We start from the raw sequence: 19858 nt of genomic DNA on the forward strand, positions 1-19858 counted from the left end.
CAAACATAAACCTTGTTGTGAGTTGTGTATTAGGACTATTATAAAACATTCATTAAGAATGAGTACCTAAGTACCTACCTATTTATCAGGGGTGTGTCGAGAAAATTTGTCAAAATGATTCATTGTTCAAATAACTTCATTTTATGTTATTCTTGTTATTATCTACATGAAGAGATTTTTTAATATAAATTAATTGCAACGATAATAGCAAACAAAAATCTTTTATATACAAATTAATAAATTCACGGCATTAATTTATTGGAAATAAAGTCGAATAATTTGGGTTAAAAACTAAAATGAAAAATCACAAAAAAGATGAAATTCGAAATGCTGAACAAAAATATCTCTTAGCTTTTTTTTCTAAATATGTAATACAAAAAATATCATTTGTACATTTCATTCAAAATTGATTAATTTTATGTTAATTCAGACATCACACATGCATGTAGGTACTTATTGATAACTCCGATGAAATCAAAATAAAATCTATTTGTTCACACAAATAAATACCTATTTTAAGAGAGAAAACTATAAATGTACAAACTTTAGCAGATAACAAATTCAACCCATCGAAATGATACATTTAAATTGTTTTAGCCTTATTTTAAAGAAAAAACACACATTCAATATTATTTAAATATTTTTTTGGACACATACTTATTTATGTAATTGAATTTTTACTGCATACAATAATTTATTAAAAAAATCATTCATTCTTAACCTACAAGAGTTTATTACCTGTACACAATGTTAATATTTTAGCTTTTCACTTCACTTATGTAATAAATCACCATGATTGTTAATTTCACAAAATTCTTGTTAGAGAAAGAAAGATTAAAATATTTTTTTTACTTTTTTAAATGACAAGTGGCGGACATTTTTAGCACGCTTTTACAAAGAATGAGCCGCAATACAACAAATGAAAAGTTTAAAAAAAAAGTGTATTTTGTTAAGTAATAAGTAATTTTAAAAGATTGGACTTAAAAACTATCAAAAGAACAAGAAATATGAAAGATGAAATAAAAACCGTTGCGATTTTAAATTTATGAGAAATTAAAGAAAACAAATAAATCTTATCGTGTACCTAGGGTTAAAAAAACTTACAAATAAAATATCGTTCCCTACATATTTGGCCTCTGTTTGAAATTCAATTACTATAATCGCTAATGATAAATTCAAAAAGTAATTGTTACATTGTTCTGTTAGCATCGAAAATCTATATTAGTAACATAAAATAACTTCAAGCATCCACCTATACGATTACTAACATTTTATTAAAAAGTGATTCATACAACCATAAAAAATATATTATTAAAGTTTGCACAAAAGTAAACAAAATTAATAAGGTACTTTTTGGGTAAAGCGTTCCCATTCACCAGCGCTTCGCTATAAAGTAATTTGTCGATGTTTGTGGCAACCGTGATTAATTTTTGTGTTTTAGAAGAAAATAAAGTACTTAGGAGATTTGGTACTTAAAACAATTAATTAGGCCACTTGTTAAACCAATCTGTCTGTTGTTGTGTTTAAAATCAATAAAATTAATATTTGCTTGACGAACATAATAGATTATTGTAAATTGATAGACTAAGTTTACCAAATTCACATGCTTTATCGGAAGCAAAATTTCTATCCAAGACAAGACAGTATTTCAGATATGGCCAAAATAATAAGAGCCAAGACAGTTAAAATACACAAACTTAGTGATAATTTTGTAAATGCCATCCAGGACATGAATAAAACGGTTAATATTACATATTCCCTTGACGAACTTATGCTCACTCCACTAGATCACTTCCACCTTAAACATAACCGCACTTTACTTTCTATATCGGAAGTCTTAGTCCTTCACCAATCTTTTGAGCACTTCACTCAGACATAGAACTCTCAGGCCGTTCCATCGCGCCTTTCTCGTTCCAGCTCCTTCTTGTGCTTGTACCTCTTCCTACCGACCACCACGGCCAGGATGACGATGATAAGAACCAGGATTCCAAGGCCGATATACGCATACGGCATCTTTGAAGTCAAAGGTGCTTCGGCAGTCTGCGGACCTCCTTGTCTACCTAAAGTATCACTTGAAGAAGCCGCTGGACTGGCCTCGTTGGAGTCTTTTGCTACCAAGAAAGGGTTGTCTTGATCTTTCTGTTCTCCTTCGTGAGGCTCAGTTAGATCATTACTTTCTTCTTCTGGCTTTTCTTCAATAGTTTCAGCTTTTTCTGAAGCAATTTCTGGCTCAGGAGTAGTGCCCACAAATTCTTTTTCACTTTCAGCACTATCTGGAAAATCGTATTCGTCTACTTCTGTCTTTTTCTCATCTGTTTGGACATAATATTCCTCGTTGAGTTCGTCTTCCTGTTTGGGTGTATCTCCGAGTTCGGAATTCAAGAATTCGCTAAGTGGCTGGTAGTATTCTAGAAGTGAGTCGGACTTCACATCCCTGATGCTCAGAGAGTCTTTGATGATTGTTGACCACTCCTGGGCGAATCCTTTAGCCATCATGTCGCTAGAAACAACAAGACAAAATTAACACAAAAGTATATTTGGCCGTGTTGTCATAAAGCATAATGTTAGTATTATGCATAAAAGTTCCAATAATATTGATAATAAAAATTGTTATTATTTCAGATTTTTGGAATAGAAATAAACCACGACGGTAAATTACGAAGAAAATAAGTTTCATGAAGGGTTACCTGATTTTTGGAGTTCCTTCTGAAATATGCTTCACAATATCTGCGTCAGGATCGAAGAGTTCCTCGGTCAGAGCATCTAATACTTGATATTTAAGGACAACACCAAGGAAATTACTGCAATAGAAGAGAAAAAAAATGACACACTAAACAATAAGTAATAAATAATAAGTTATCACGCCCTACTTAGAAAATGTAAGTGCTCTTTTCTGCAAATTAATTTTACTTTATAGGAGCAAACATAATTTTCCATATTTTTTACCACTTTCATATATTTTACAAATATTGTGTACCTACCTATTTGAAATTTTAATTTATTTTTAGGATAATTATTATGACTTATGACACAATAAATGAAAAAAGACCTCTGTAAAATATCAAATATCCAAATGAAGTACTATATGCACGCAGCACTGTTGTTCAATTAATTTCAATATTTTTTTGAGAAAAAATATTATCTTACCCGATGTACGGCTTATTGGATAAAATCTTCACATCTCCCAGATAGCCCTTGTCGGAAGGAGACACTTTGGAGATGTTTCTTCTGGCGTAGGCCCACGAGGATCCTACGGTGATAGGTCCATCAGATTCCAGGAGCTTTAGCCTCCACTTATCAGCAGCCAGGTAGTAAGCGAGCCTGAAAAAAGTCAGTCAGATATCAGCAGTTGAACCCTGAATACTTCTAGACCTTCCGGCTTATGTTGGCATACTGGGAAATCAGCATAGGAAAAAATCCAAGTTATGCGATACAATGAAAAAACAATGGAATAGCCATGACACAGTAACTGGGCGAAGGGTATTCTAGTTAGAGTCTTTGATAATATATTATTTAAAACCCTGACTAATAGAATTTTGCAGAAAAACGAGATGTCATCTTCATATTGTTATTTAAATATTTGAACAGTGTAACAGGGTGCAGCATATGAACTCGAAATAAAATATGGTTTACATTTTAAAACCTCAATTTTATTTGTTATGTTTGACACAACATTGGAAATTTAATATTACACGGTTTTGAAGAGGATAAGACAAATCTCATCCTCCATTGTTCACACACTCAAGAAGCCCTTATCACAAGTTTACATGCACTCTCTCAAGTATGGCGACGGGTATATTGGCAATTTGAGTCCTAATATGGCTCCGTAGTATGTTAAGGGACTGGGGAAAATTGTTGTAAAAACGTAGACTTCAGGTCACCCAACAGGAAAAAATCACAGGGTTCATCAATCACAGTTAGTCAGTTGTTACCTTTTTAGAGAGCAGAAGTATGTTGTTTCTAAGATTCTTAAGCGTTTAATTTAAAATAAAAGTGAAGTAACATGAGGGTTAGTTCTTTAAAAAAAAGTTTTTTTTTGTTTTGTAGTTTTTAACTTTAATTTGTAGAACTCCGTTCAAATATTTTTATTTTTATAAACTTTTTTATAAAAATAATATATTCTATAAGCATTTTTTAGGCTTTAAACGTTTACATTTTACGTTTTTTTACGCGTAAATGGATTTTCAAGATGTAGGCAGAGAGAATAGACCGCCACACAACCTTGTCTTGGCACACACTCCTTGCTTCACATATATTCATTCAACGTTTCATACACACGTATTCTGACTCTTCACCGGACTCAAATATATAATTAACTTGATCGTGCCATGTCTTCCTTGCACGCTACTGCTTCTACCATTCACATCTGCGGCGTATACCTTAACCGTTTTTCACAAATTTTTGAACGTGATATTATTTTTCAAAAAATATTTACGAAGGTGTTAAGAAGATGAAGATGTTAAGAAATTATCATTGTTATTTTTAAAATGCTTTATTTGTAAAATTGTCAGATTTAATGTGAAAAAAGAACGGTAGGTACTACAATTGTTTACAAATATTTGAAAATATCCCCCACTGCTTAAAAAGCACTGGAGTATGTTTTTCTGGTGACCGATGGGCTTCGGTTACATTCTGCACTAGACCATATGGTTGGGAACACGCGACTCGAAACAAACTATGTATTGCAATTTATATAAATACAAGGTATCTTGGATTCCCCCTTCGGAAAAAGCGGAATTTTCGGATAGTATTAACAATAGGGAAGGTTAATGAAAAAATTGTAACATGTGCAAATTTAAATAAAAATGTTAGAATTGAACATAATTACTTAGATTTTTGAAAATCATCCATAAAAAGAAGAAAAAAGTGGGTTAGGCTTTTGTTGTTTTGGAGCAAATTGCAAAATGACGCATACGCTGTACTGAGCAACAACAGCCCAATCGTATATGTCCTAATGTTGCAATATAAGCTAGGTAGCTTGTGTTAGCTCGTAGTAAACAGTAAACTGTCAGTATTGCAGATTTCTCGCATTTACAGCTTGCTGAATGTCATTATCTTATCATGCTCAAATTGAGTTGTGGTACCTTTATAATAGTATAAGGGTACCATTGCAACAGAATTATTTAATATATTAATATAAATTTTAATTTGAAAAAGACTGAGAAGACGGCCGAATGACGCATAATCATGTAAATAAGAAATTATGAATACTTTAAAATCATTTTTGTCTAAAATGAATGTTATCGGTATTAATGATAATTAGAAGTTTGTTATGTGATATCTATATAGATCTGCAGTGTTACGATAAATATCGAGCGCCCACTGAAACCTAGTACCGCTAGCTGTAAACGGGAAGTACATTGAATTTTTCCAACTCGCCTCCCGACCAAGTTTTAACCTCGGTTTTTGACGATTCTTTACCGACCCGTGAGACGACTGCCTTAGTCAATTTAGACTGAAGGCGAAGCTTAATGCCAAATCACTATTTTGATTAATCTTTATAACAAATTGGTGTACATTATGAATACCAAAAAATATGCTTTACATAAATTGAAGGTTTTCCTGTCGCTTCGCTTGAGTAAAATACAAATAAAAAAATATATTACTCAATAAAAAATATAAATGCAAACTACTAAAAAACACATTTTTTAAGAGAAAGGAAACAACTTTTTAAATACAGTATTATAGCTAAGATTATCTGTGACAGTTTCACTTGATTAACTTTTTGGTTTCTTATAAAATTATTTACAAAATAAATAAAAACCAGTTTTTTGCTTGAAATCGAATGTTTGTCTTCCGTTTTTGAACTTTGAACTCCGTTTGTCAAGTGATTTTTATGCCCATTACCTACGATATAAGGTAAACCAAAAATATACACATTTTTGGGTTGTAGCTTCCTCTTAATTGTGGGTTTGACTTTTGTTGTATTAAACACAGTTCAAATGAGCCTTACCTTGGTAGGTCTCGCATAGCGGTGAGCAGCTGAAGGGCGACCTTATGTCCGGGGTTCTTGGCTGACTGGGACGCCTTCAGTGAGAGAACTCCCTCCGAGTTCAGCTGGTCCGCGTCTACGGCAAGCAGGGAGCCAAGTTCTGTTAGGGCAACATCCAGGGCTAGAATGGAATTTCATAAATAGTTAGAAATATTTATAAGGTAAAAAGAGTTTTAGGGCGGAGTCCAGCTAGTGATATATTAAAAAGCATAATGTTAAACAGTATTATTTCTGTTGATATAATACACCATGTAAATAGCAAATTCATTAGAAATTCGCCATAAATTGGGCCGCTGTACGTATAATTTTACTTTGTTTCCTAAATGCTTATACATGCACAAAAAATACCTCAAAAATATTTGTTTGCACTGACAGTCAAACATTTACAAAAAAAATTATAAACCCAGGGAGTAATTTCGTTAATCCATAAACACCAGATTTACAGTTTTCTTTTTGACCAATTTGGAAAATACTTTAAGAAAAAAAATGTACAGCTGTTGAAAAAGTATTTTTCTCCTGTTATTGATATTTTAATTTACATTTAAATGGCTCAGTTTCATTACACTGGCAGTATAAAGGAATAATGACATATTTAATTATTCAACCACCATAAACAGCCCATTTCAATGATATAGCAAGTTATCACACCTATATCGGAAAATAGCAGATAATCAAACCCGAAAAATAAAAGCAAGCTCTCAAACCAAAAATCAAATAAACCTACCGGAATAACGGTTCGCTTCTCGGATAATAAAGCTATTGGCTCGGAAGCGAACTTTGCTTTCTGCATGCTTGGCGCGCATGACGGCTTCATGTGCATCCAGCAGCAGTTGAAAACTAATGTTGTTGCAGGTGAACACTTGCACTATCCCGTTGCCGCAGAAATCCACTAGTCGCGTTGGGCAGGACTTGTCGAAGACGGAGTCCCTCCAGAATGTTTCTTTCAAGTCTTCCAAGCCCAGGCGTTGTAGAAGCAAGCTGGCGCTTTTGAAGGCATTTCTTCCACCGATGGACTGAAATTATGAAAAACTCTTAAATTAATAAATGATAGATGTTTCTTACCTAATTGGTGATTTTGATATTTTTTATTTATGAAAATCAACATTGTATAATTATGTATGTGGTATTTTGTACGGTGATGGCATATTAATACAGTAGGTTTTTAGAGTATGTAAAATATCAATCTACCTATCTAATTAATTTAGATATGATTAGTCCACTTAGGTGCATACCAAAATTACCAACATAATGCTTCTTTTAGATTTTACGGTTTTTTCCATTAATGGAGGACTCAATGCAGTTGGCGCTAACAAAAAAAGTCTAAACGCGAAGTTAGCAGTCCACAATGGAGTGCTGGTACCTACCCTGATGTATGGAAGTGATGCATAAACCATGTATGATTGGGTAAGAAATGTGGAGATAAAAATCTGCAATGAGTGCAAGTCGTAATGAGTAAGATTAAGAAAGGGACGCTTAGATGGTTTCAGTAGAACGAATGAGCGAAGAAAGGAGTGTAAGGAGAATATATGACGAAAATGCGAATGGTAGCAGAAGTTGGTGACGCCCGAGGCAGACATGGCACGATCAAGTAAATCAGATACTTGAGTTGGGCCATTTCAAGAGTCAGAATAATAGAAGAGTACGTATGAGACGATGTATGAATGTGAATGAGGCAAGAAGTATGTGTCAAGACCGAGTTATTTGGCAGTCCGTCCTCTCTGCCTCCCCTGCGTAACGTTTTGATGGTTAGTTAGTTAGTTAGTAGATTTTGCCTAAGAATGCCATAATTTGTTCAATGTTAATCTCTAAAGTAAGGTTTTCTATTATGTGAATTATGATTGAATAAAATGTTGTATTTACCTTTAGTTTAAGATTCTTGTTAATCTCTTCGAAGACATTATGTGCCGGTAGAGCAATATCGATGATGTTGGACCAATCATCGCCAAACAGAGATCCTACAAAAAACAACACAATTTTTTGAATAAAATATTTCGTTTCAACCGAAATTCTCATTGAGCTTGGCCAACTTTTCATAGACGGCAGTAACGTACCATTAAAATACATACATATTTCTATAACCTTCAACCAAACTTTATTATGTGTCAACGTATTGAATGCAAGCTACCAACAATATCTAAATTTTCTTAAAGCATATTTTTTTGACTGCTCTCTTTATGTACGATTACAAAATTCTACCCGAACTAAATGCTATAAATATGATAGTGTCTTGGAAAAATAAGTCCATTTTTATTTTAATGTGCGACATCTATTGACTTTTTTTCAAGTCTAGGAAGAATATTTTTGTAGTGAAATAACTGTATTGCGTAAAACCTCCAAATGTAATATTTAATAATTTGAATGAATCCTGTAATCTATGATAGTTTCCCTTTCTTCCCCCAAAATCAAAACATAACTACAAAAAATATTTATAAAAGAACCAGTGCAGGCCCGTGAAAAATCAGGGAATATACACGGTGTCCGGAAACTCGTAGTACAAGCGGGAAACTGGAGAATCTACACAACATGGGGAACCCAAAAAAACATAAAGTTTTTTGATTTGAGCATTTTCAAAAAAAAAAAAAAAAAAACCAAAAAAATATATTTTTCGGCTATTTTAGGGTTAAATTTTTTTCTGGTGTTTAGGGTTGAACAACAGATGTTTTAACCCTGCAGAGCAGAAATATTTTATGATTACACCGGGTTAAATGAAGGATGATTTCAAAATAATGCTTCAAATCCGAGTTTCTTCATTTGTTTTACTTTCAAATAGTTTTAATTAGTTGGGTACTTTGATCTTCAGTAATAATTTATAAGAATTTGATTAAAAAAAGAAAAAAAAAAAAAAAAAAAAAATCAACTTCAAACTCGATTTACTCGATAACGAAAGCTCAAATCAAAAAAAAATATACTACAAAATCGACTCCAAATGTGATGTAGATTCACCAGTTTCCCGCTTGTACTACGAGTTTCCGGACACCCTGTATATAAACTAAAAAAAAACGTGGTTTTTACAAATAAAATAAAAACATTAAATAAAACATTGCCACGGCAGAGTATCGAAACATGATCAACTGCTCAGAATGCAACTATGCTATACGAATATCATTTGATGAAATATAAAAAACGAATTACGCATTTTTGATTTTTAGAATGTCGCATACAACTGAAGAGTGTTTATTTTTTTTATTTTTTTTTATGTGACACCTCACAAGAGCGTCCCTGCCTGTGCAGTGTACAGACAGGGGAACTATGTCACCACCCGGTTGGGCGGCGTTGTGAGGCGGAATAAGGTAGGGGCTGTAGGAAAGGATTTGTTAATGCGGGCCTTGAAGAGGCTCGGATTATAGGAGTGAGGAAAAACAGATGCCGGTAGCTCCATACATAGCTACACACATACGAGCCGACTTACACAAAAACGAGTCGTAAAAACGGCCCGTTCTCATGAAGCCAACGTCAACCGTGAACGGGTGTTCAGCTCGTGTCCGTCGAGTTTCGCGCGCGTGTACCGGTGCATCAGGAATCAATGCTGCCAGCTCCTTGGAGCAGGCTCCATTGAAATACCTGTAGAACAGACAAATATTTTTCAGACATATTTGTAGTACTAACCCAACCATTGCGAAGGAATGGAACCATCGTCCCTAATGGAGCCATTGTTCTGCTGCAGCTTGAGGGTAATGTATTTGTGCAGTTTGGTATAGAGGGGTTCCACTTCCTCCCACAGCTCCTGCACCTTGCTGTAACCTCCGGGGTACTCGGCCAACATCTCCCAATACTCTTCCACATTCTTGTTACCTGAAATTATTGATTTTAAAATTAATTACGATGATGGGAACAAAAATAAAACAATGTTTTGGAGATTTGATATATTTTTTTTAAAATGGGTGATGCATAGTCTTATATATGTTGTTTTTGTTATGTTTGACCCAAGTTACGCTTCCATCCATACAAGACAAAAATTGGCCAAATTCCAAAAAAATGTGTATGTTACATACCTTTTCAAAATATGGTACCTGCACACTTACGTGTTAGTCATACAAAAAATAACAATATTCCACACCTATCTAATAATCTATTATTGTATTGACTAAAAACCTCGGCACTAAAATAGACTATTAAAATATTTTAAATTAATTAATTGATTTAAGAGAATTAAAAACCATTTTGGTGTTATCAGATTAATCCAAGCGCATCTAATTTCTCATAGATCAAATGAAAAAATTCATTATATTTACCGTTGGCTTTTGATGCATTTCTCAGCAGTGGAAGGATATCTGCAGCGTATTTCTTTTCATTCGGTAAGTTTATTTCCCACGAGGCCTGGGCTGAAGTTAGGAGGTGGCGATCCCTGGATGTAGCCAGCACTCGTAGAAATTCTGAAAACAAAAAATACTTATTAATCAAATGTATTATCTTATAAGTGGACCCAAGTTGCATCCTTTTGGAACACCGGAATAAAGACAATGCTGCATCCATTTGAACACCAAAAAAGAACAAATTGATTTAAAAAAAGAGATAATGCAATATTTGTGGGATCCATACGTTATGCAAGGAAACATCTATATCGTTCATAGTTATTGTGATGCAATGATCAAGAAATGCAATAAAATCTTAATTATTTCTGAAATTTCAATCTATTTACTGTGTGATGAATTCGGTTACTTAGCAACTTACTTACGTAACTATGTACAGGCTAATCATTTTAAAGTGTACAGTACCTACCTAACAAAACTGGGAGTTAAGAATACTATATTTTATGTATTTATGATAATAGGATTGAAATCAAAATATGTATATTTCTTTAACTATAATCTTTTATATATAAATAAAAATGTAAATGTTCGTTTATTTAAAATCTAAAATCTACGAAAGTTCTACACAGATTGCTTTCAAATTTTGACACAACGTTACATCGAATACGGGTGTGCTTTTATATACCTATATTATAAAGATGTCACCTGTGACAGGTAAAAACATGCTTTTTTAAACAGCGCCATCTATTGGACAAACATGATTTTTTTTTAAAACACGCTTTATTTTTTCTCTATACAGGGGTACAGCTAGTAAATAATAAACGAACAAAACATAATAAAAGTAATTTGCATTCACTACACTTTTTTATTAGTAGGATTTTTATTTTTATTAGTAATCTGAAAAAGTCTACATTTATAAAACAAATAATTCAAAATTGGAACCTATTTCAAAAACAGAGTAAGCATTCCGAAATTCAAATCTGTGAAGCAAAGCCATGAGAAATGTTAAATGTTCGTGCTTTCATGATTCCCTCCTATTTCCGTCATAACCCGTGAATATTCCCTTTGGACAGAGACGAGACGCTTTTAAAGCATTCATTATACGTTGATGGCTCGAATAATCATGAAACTACATTTCCACCAAATTGCCGAGGGGAGTTTGTACGCAAAACACAGCAGAAGAAATAAAAGCCGACAATAATTGAAGCTTGCAACTTGTGTTAGAAAGAACCAACAGGGGCGAACTACCATTATGTGCATTTACAGTGTGTGCGGCGCACGCGGGCGGCCGAACCAAGGGGCGGCCTTTACAAATTTGACTCGCCAACAACCACTTGAATCGGTCTATATAACTGATAATATTAGAATCGTCACTCGATAAACATATAGATACAATTTCAAAAAGTGCATCACATATATTAGGATTAATGGTAAGAATCACAAAATGTTTGTCTATAAATCAATTGTGCGAAGTATTTTCGAATATGCATCCACTATTTGGTCTTCCAAATATGAGATTCATAATTATTGAATCTATAAAAAGACAATTAACCCGTGTAATTACTTATCGTGATGGTTAATCAGATCAATTTGGTACGTATAATGACCGAATTTTGTAATATACACCTCATTCTCTGACAGCCAGACGTAAACTTTCTCATTTATTGCTTCTGCGTAAAATTATCAGTTGATACACCAAACATTTTATCCCAAATTAACATCAACACACTATCAAGAAAACCAACAAAGATAATTATAGCGTACCACACAAATACCGGATATTTCTCCCCTGCACTACAAACATTAAGAAATCATAACAGTGTACATCGCTCCAATAATGAAATAGACATATTTTACCATTAATCACATCAAGCTGAAAAGTGATTTAGTCCTTTATTTAAAGACACGCATTATTGTACCTACTTAATCAGTGTCTCATCAGGTACAGGCGAAAAAAAAATATTTGTGGACAAATTTGAATTCTACCTCTTACCTATTATTGTTTGTCGTTTACTTTTGCATATTTAGCAAATTATTTTTGTTATTACTATGTATTTAAACATCCATTTATTTAAATTTTTGGGGATCTATCTGTTTTATTTATTTATTTAACGCCCAGAGGGCTTTTACATGGTTGGTAGTATAATTTTAATTTGACAGATGCTTTGAAACATAAAAAATAAGAATAACATTACATTTGATAAAAGCTATGCAACAAGTCATACAAACACAAGAAACAAAAACAGAAAATTACAGCTATTTGTAGGTTTACATGATCTGTTTAGGAGTATTGTTGAAATAAATGTTTTAAATGATCCACAAAACTTGCCAAGTTGGTATTGAATATGTCAACATCACCCAAGTAATGATTTCCCATGGTGTGAAGTCGTTGTATCGGAGAGTGGGCAATGTAGTTACGCTTATGTGTGCTACTGTAGAATATTGTATTTTGTCGTGTTGTTACTGTGGGTGTATGTCGTGTTGTTACTGTGGGTGTATGTATGTTTATAAGTTGCAGGAGTTCACAACAGTCGAATTTAGAGTTAAGTATTTTGAATAAGAACGTTAAATCGTTTATTTTACGTCTATCTTCTAATGTATGTATTTTTAGAGTAATAAGAAATTTTATTTTAAGTCTTCGACAGAGATATTTAATTTAAAATTTATTAAACGTAGAAATTTTTTTTGTATTCGCTCAATGTTGTTAATGTGAATTTTGTAAGATGGAGACCAAACTACTGAGTTATATTCAATTAGACTTCTTACTAGAGATACGTATAATAGTTTAATGGCTTGTAAAGAATTAAAGTTTTTAGGTTTCTTAATACGAAGCTAAGTGTTTTCATACCTTTGTTCACAATTTGATGGATATGATTGGTGAAACTTAGTTTTTCGTCCAAAATAATTCCAAGATCTCTCATTTCCGTGACTCTTTCTAAAGCTATGTTATTGATGGAATATTCGAATAAAATTATGTAGGTACTCATATAAAAAAAAATAATCTACAGTTACGAATTCAAAATTGAATGCGAAGTTTTACCTAAAATATTATTCGGTTTTTAAGACAATAGTAGTAATGAACCCTCAAGAGATGCGTGGTAAGTTAAGTTACCTAACTTATTAAGATCTAATCAAAAATGAGGAGACCCGAAAACAATGCAATACTGACGTAACCTTTATCTCGTACAAGTGTTAAAATGGAATGAAGCATTTGTGGCTCACTCGTGGATGTGTTTATATGTTCAATGGGATGATAATTACGCTATAAGCATCATGGCTTAGCCTATTTCAGCATATCGCTCGCCATAGAATCCCAAATGAGAACGTATGTCGAACGATATGCTGATCTTGATCTTGATTAAATTCTTCCAAAACAAAATTGACAAAATTCTTCGATTCCGAGTCTTCACAGTCTCGGAAACAAATATTCTGATCTGGGTGATATATTTCATCAACTAATCAGTATCAATGTTGTACATTCTATCACTTTTATTCTTCTAGACACAAATACACCTATGTACCTATATAACTATATAACATATAAAGATATGATCGAGCATTGAAGACCATTGGAGAAAGATACTTGCTCCCACAATCTTAGATCCGATGGATTCCCGTGCTTCTCTGCTTTAATTTAATTTAATTTTCAATATCATTTTTTTTTTTTTTTTAATCTCTTTTTATTTATTTTACTATATGTAAATACTATCTGTACTTATATCCTCTATGGGATGTGTGGGATTGCACTAACCTCCCCACATCCTGGAATAAAGAATTTATTATTTATTTATTTATTTATAACTTCTTCGCTTCTACTATTATGTTTTTGTTGAATCTTTTAAATTCAATAATATGCGTGAGGATTCTTAGTTCCTGTTCACATTTTTAACTATGAATTTTGTTCCGTGTTTTTATGTAACTTTTTCTGTAATTATTCTGTTGTTTTTCATTGTTCATGTGTATTTTGTTCTGTGTTTTTTTTGCGACCTTTTGTGTTATTATCTTTACACTTCTTTACTGTATTAATTTTAAGTGTTTACTTTGATACGAACAGCTCGTAATTTTTTTTAAGAAAAGCCCACTAGGGCGTGTAATAAATAAATAAATTATGGTTTGTGGGCAGTTACGTAGCTCTCAGCGGGCCTGAATAAAGAGAACAGTAGAGTCGTAGATGTAAAGGGAGAAAAAGGTGAAGAAAAGAAGGGAAGGAAGTGCAGACCAACATTAGTGTACAGCAGAGCGGAATAATAGCTACGATTATCATCAAGTGTTTCGGCTGGTCACGTGTTACTTCTGTCTATTTACATTTTAAAACCTTTCTAAACAAAAATCATTATCTGACAAGAGTATCTAAAATTTAATACAAAACGCTGCATTTTACCAGTATGTTTAGTTTTTACGAGTTGAACCGTGCAACTGAAGAACAGAAGTGCACTTATAATTTTATGGTCCCTAGTTTCGAGAATGAGAGAAGCTTATTTCTTTACATAAAAATTTTAACAGTGATTTTTTGATAGCTTAGTTTTTTAAACAGATCTATTAAATTATATTAAAGTTAGATACGGTGTTTTGACATTGTGTTCTTTGCCTATCAAACTTTTAATATGCAAGTTTTCAATTCAACTCATCTATTAAATAACAATAATAAAATGAACGTTGCGCTTTGACGCATAAATTACCTGTATACAATACAAATATATGTATTAGAATATTAACTCTGGAAGTTATCTTCGGGAATGCTGCGCGGAGGGATCTTCGGGAAGAAGGAAGGAGTAAGTTTTCCTGGGTCTTGAGGAAACCAATTTTGTAGGAGGGAGGAAGTACAGACGCTGGCAAGTCGTTCCAGCGCTGAACTATTGAGTACAAGAACGAGTCGAAAAAACTTCTCTTTCTCATGTGAATTTCAATTTCAAAAGCTTTAAAGGAAGCGGCACCTTTCGCGGGATGAGTGGTTTTTTAAAAATTTATATGCCAAAACTATTTGGAGTTTTTTTAGATCTGTTTAAATTTACTATATTCACATTATCTAAGCTTATATTGAAAAATGCATTCTTTCTTACTAGATTCGTTTTTTTTCATATAAATTATTATTCTGATATTGTTCAAATATCTTTTTATTTTGGAAAACCAAAAGATTTTTTAACATCTGTAAATGATAAACTTATAAACAATACAAATAAAATCCAATTACAAGGTCTAAATGTAAAAGCGTTTTGTTTGAGATTAGTAGAACATTTTTATAAAGATGAAAAATTAAGCTTTTCTCTAGTTCTGAAACATGGGATTCTAAAATTAATCTCATACAAAGGGGGCGAACAATCAATAAAGCCATCAGCCATATCGTTACAAAGCACCCGACATACCTACCAAATGTATTCAAAGTACCCAACTGGCCACTCATATGATGTTTTTTTTATTTATCCCTGTAAGATGTTGTGTTTTTGCAAGAAGTGAATACTATTCTGTGATAAGCAATATAAAAGTATGTTAACTGATGATAAAACCTCAAATCGCACTATTTTATCATTTAAGAGATTATTAAAGACGAAACAGAAAAGAAAGAAAAATATTCACTTCGAACCGAAAATTCAATAAACATCGCACATTAAAATGAAACCGGATCTATTTATTCAAGACACTATCTATATTGCGTTTATAAATAAAAAATAGCGTTAAGAAAATGAAGATAATATTATAGCTCTCAGTCGAAGTATGAAGTCAACATGGCGGAAGATGACATGGTCGAATTAGCTCAGGGGTCAGAGCACTTCCCCGGCAATGAAGAGGTCCTGAGTTCAATTCCTAGATGCAACTGAATCTTTTTCTGTCTTTTTTGTCTCACATTTTTTTCGTTTGATGGTCGTTAATATTGTTTTCAATGATTAAATAAATACACTTTCAAAAACAAAGGGTTTAATGACGTTGGCTCTTCGGAGCATATTCAACTGAAATACTGGTAAAAGAAACACAGAATTTCCAGCTTACGAGGATTAAAATCCTCCTGTTGAGATGAGGTAAATTTTCAAAAGGTTTAAATAAATATGTTAATGCAGGAATCATGTATTTAAAAAAATATAAATATTTACCGGAATATGAGCAGCTTTGAGGAGGGTCCGCGCGACAATCAATGTTATTAGTATTGTACAAATCGTTTACTGCTTCATCAGAATAGGACATCAACTGAAAAGGAGAATAGATTCAAATTAAAGCATTTAATTGTAGCCAACACATCGTAGGTAGCCACATATCACAGATAAGTTTTTATGCAACGACGCAAATCCCACGAGAGTGTGATAATGTGGAGGGATTTTCGCAGATAGGAAAACTTCTCTGAAAGTCGTCTTTAAAATTCACGCAGGATTGGATGCTGCGCTGATTAGAAAACATATGCACGGCATAACCATAATATTTTTGCCATTTTATTCGTAATTTTTTTATAAATTTTTAAAAAGTGAATACCTCACAAGAGTCCCAACTGCTACCAACCGTCACGAGCTAGTGAGACTGGCATCCCCCATTGGGGTATTTTGTGAAGCTGATGGTATACTAAAGCTATTGCAAGTGACGTTTAAATTCTGGACGGTGGTCTTTCACTGGGGCGGTTCTGAGAGTATCTTCCGCTCTGGCACGATTCACAATAAAAAATAATAAAATAAAATTTCTTGCGCACGCCGCAATTGAACCGCGACCTCCGGATTTTTAGTCGAGAGCCTTACTCTCGATCACGGAGGCACATTTCGAATATTATTGCGATATTTGTTGGTGTTTTTTTTCTGAATTTCATGGCGTCATAATTTAGCAGACATGTTGAAAATTAGTTCTATTTTCACATTACCTATCTTTTTATTGTTAATGATTTAATGAAATTTGTATATTTCACCTAAAATTCTTAAAAATCTGAGTAGGTTGGCATTTGAGAGGGGAAATGACGTTTTTGTGGACGTTTTGCAACTTTAATATTTTAAAAACTCGACGCCTTTTATCCTCTTGATTTTTATATTGATTTCAACCAACGACTTAATTGACATGTAACTTCTAAAGGCACAAAAACACTTACAGAAAGTAAAAAAAAACCGGAAAAAAAAGAATTTACTACCTTTTTTGTAGAATCATCTCCATTCGAAAAGTATTACAAATTTTCTTAACGTCGTTTATAGCAATGTGACTATGGTGATTTAAAAAAAATTCCTTAAAAACATCTTCGTTATTCCATTTGAAACAATTTAAACTGTAAACAATTGCACGTAGCGTAAAAAGGCCCCTCAATGAAATTTATTTGATTTTTTCATGTTTACCAATTTGTTTACTAAGTAGCTTTTATTTCTAGTTGGAATGCAAATGTAGCATCCCTAATCAGCATAATGTTTCAGTTTACACGTCGTTTGAGATTCTAATGAAAGCAACTATTTTTAAAATTGGCTTCTCTCGTTGCAATTCTTTATAGTGAGGGCGGGGGTCGCTGGCCCATGATCACAGAGCGACAAATTAATAATTTGCAACCCTCGGAGAAATTAGCCCCAACCTTGTTCAATTGCGAAGGGGAATTTTTTCATCTATTTCAAGTGTATATTTTTCGAAACGTCGTTTAGAAGTTAGAAGTCATCCCCTTCTTTGAAAAAACTTTTGTCAGACAGGTACGTAAATAAGATCTGGTAATTAAAATAATTTTCTCTTTTTTTAATTGCACAAGTTAAGGTACTATAAAAGTAGTTACAGAGCAAAACGTACGAGTATTTCATAATAATATTGTTACTTAATAAAAATAAACATGAAATGTTTGTTGTAAGCATGTTTGTATTTAACAAACCTTTATTACGCCACATTGAGTATTTTACAGAACATAACTAAAGTTAGATATCTGTATTATAGTAATACGATAACGTAGTTAAGGTAAGATGACATAATTATAAAAATAAACATGAACAGTTTGTTGTAAATCACGTTTGTAATCAACAAACCTTTATTACGCCCGATTGGCGCATGATTTTTTTAGATCTGTTACAAATATTCTAATAGATTTAATTTTAGTTTGTTCACCGAGTGGTGGCGGTAAACATTGATTTAACTATACTTATTAACTAGTCTGTGTAGCCTCTCAATTGGCAATATGAACAACTATCAATGAAAGTAAAAGGGTAGCGGTCACAACTGGGACATGAATCCCGATCCTTTGGTTTTACCGGGACTGGAGTCTCTAACAGTGATAATAATACCGGTGGAAATAGTTCAATATTGGTGTTGTATTTCATGGTGACCGGATAAATCATCAAAATGATAATTAATCACATCTTTAAAAAGTTATATAAAGTCATGGAAAGTGATGAAACAAAAACTTTATTAACTGGGTTAAGTAGGTTATGTTAAGTTAGGTGAAAAAAATAATTTTTTCATCGTTTTTAATGACTTTATATCACTTTTTAAAAGTGTGTTGAATAGTCACTGTGTTGAGTTAGCATGGTATCGTATTTCATATCTTCGTTGAGAGCTCTTGATATGCGGTTCTATGATTACATATGAATATATTATTATATAGAACTTTGGAAGCCAGGGCAAACAAATCAGGAATATTTTTGATTACCTAGTACTAAAAAAACTCAAAAGTTCTAATAGGAAGAGATAGTCCAATATATATTATCAGTTGGGGTGCAAAACCGGTAATTTCAGGAGAGACGAAAACTGATTTGTTAAATTTATTAGCGGCGGTTACTCCAATCTAATAAGATTCTTTCTATAGGTAAAATTTTCTAAGGAAATATCGACTATGATTGAAATGTGTGCGAAAAGGCAATGAGGAAGACATTTCAATAAAAATCTAATTTCATCCAAAATATTTACCGAGGATTTTAATATACATAAAGGCAAAAACTTACGCTATTCCACTGATCAGTGTCGAGCAGCGTGTCTCCTGGCGAGGAGAGCAGCTCCAGTTTCCTTTTCAGCAGCTCGTCCTTGACCGTCTCGCTCTGACCGTAGGTCTTCACTTCGTTGGCCTGCGTCTTTGCGAAATCGCCGAAGGCTTTGTCGGCGTCCACCTGGAAGAGAGAACAATAAAAACCAATAAACCATTAGATTCAATTCAATTAGAAATAGCCTACGGAGTTTGCACATGCACTTAATTAGGCCTTAGGCAAGGTAGGTTTATACGCACCCTTAGTATACTATTTAATAAAAATACCTGCTCTTTAATATAATCATAAAAATACTAAAATAAAATGCTTTAAAATGCACTAAACTTTCACTTCGGAACTGCACTTTTCGCATAAAAATTTCACGAGCTTTATATTTTAAATTATAATAAAGAGCTTATTGTAGTCATATACGAGCAACCGATTTTTACGACTGAAAATGAAACGAAATAGTGGCTATATAAACTTTATGTGCAGCAAAGAAATAAGAAAGACAATGAGTCTGTTGAACTTCTGGGAAAGAGTCGATAAAAACACTCATAAATGCATCGCCTTGTTATTTCACAGTTCAAGAAATTGAATGTTGGCGAAGGGTGAAGAAGAAGTATTGTTTTTATTGTTGACGATATTGCTAAGTTATGGGAATTTACCATTGAAAATGTGAAACGACGATTGTTGCTGGGAATAATCGAAAAATCAACGATTATTTG

General features: G+C 33.0%; 1 protein-coding gene across 7 annotated transcripts in view; it reads right to left on the reverse strand.

Annotated features, from left to right (window-relative positions):
• Window positions 1-939: 939 nt before the first annotated feature.
• LOC149417772 (angiotensin-converting enzyme-like) overlaps window positions 940-19858 on the reverse strand; it is a 444505-nt gene continuing 425586 nt past the window's right edge. For all 7 annotated transcript variants that reach the window (XM_089639417.1, XM_089639414.1, XM_089639413.1 and 4 more), the window contains 10 exons: window positions 19113-19274; window positions 16329-16422; window positions 10225-10365; window positions 9599-9784; window positions 7853-7947; window positions 6717-7005; window positions 5954-6113; window positions 3148-3321; window positions 2688-2801; window positions 940-2500 (listed from right to left, as the gene is read on the reverse strand). In XM_089639417.1, coding sequence (XP_089495543.1) covers window positions 1885-2500; window positions 2688-2801; window positions 3148-3321; window positions 5954-6113; window positions 6717-7005; window positions 7853-7947; window positions 9599-9784; window positions 10225-10365; window positions 16329-16422; window positions 19113-19274 — 2031 coding nt within the window. In that variant the 3' untranslated portion in view covers window positions 940-1884. The remainder of the gene's footprint in view (window positions 2501-2687; window positions 2802-3147; window positions 3322-5953; window positions 6114-6716; window positions 7006-7852; window positions 7948-9598; window positions 9785-10224; window positions 10366-16328; window positions 16423-19112; window positions 19275-19858) is intronic.

This window comes from Hesperophylax consimilis, chromosome 14 (assembly GCF_061612785.1).
Source record: "Hesperophylax consimilis isolate HC1 chromosome 14, BYU_Hcon_1.0, whole genome shotgun sequence".
Classification (NCBI taxonomy): domain Eukaryota; kingdom Metazoa; phylum Arthropoda; class Insecta; order Trichoptera; family Limnephilidae; genus Hesperophylax; species Hesperophylax consimilis.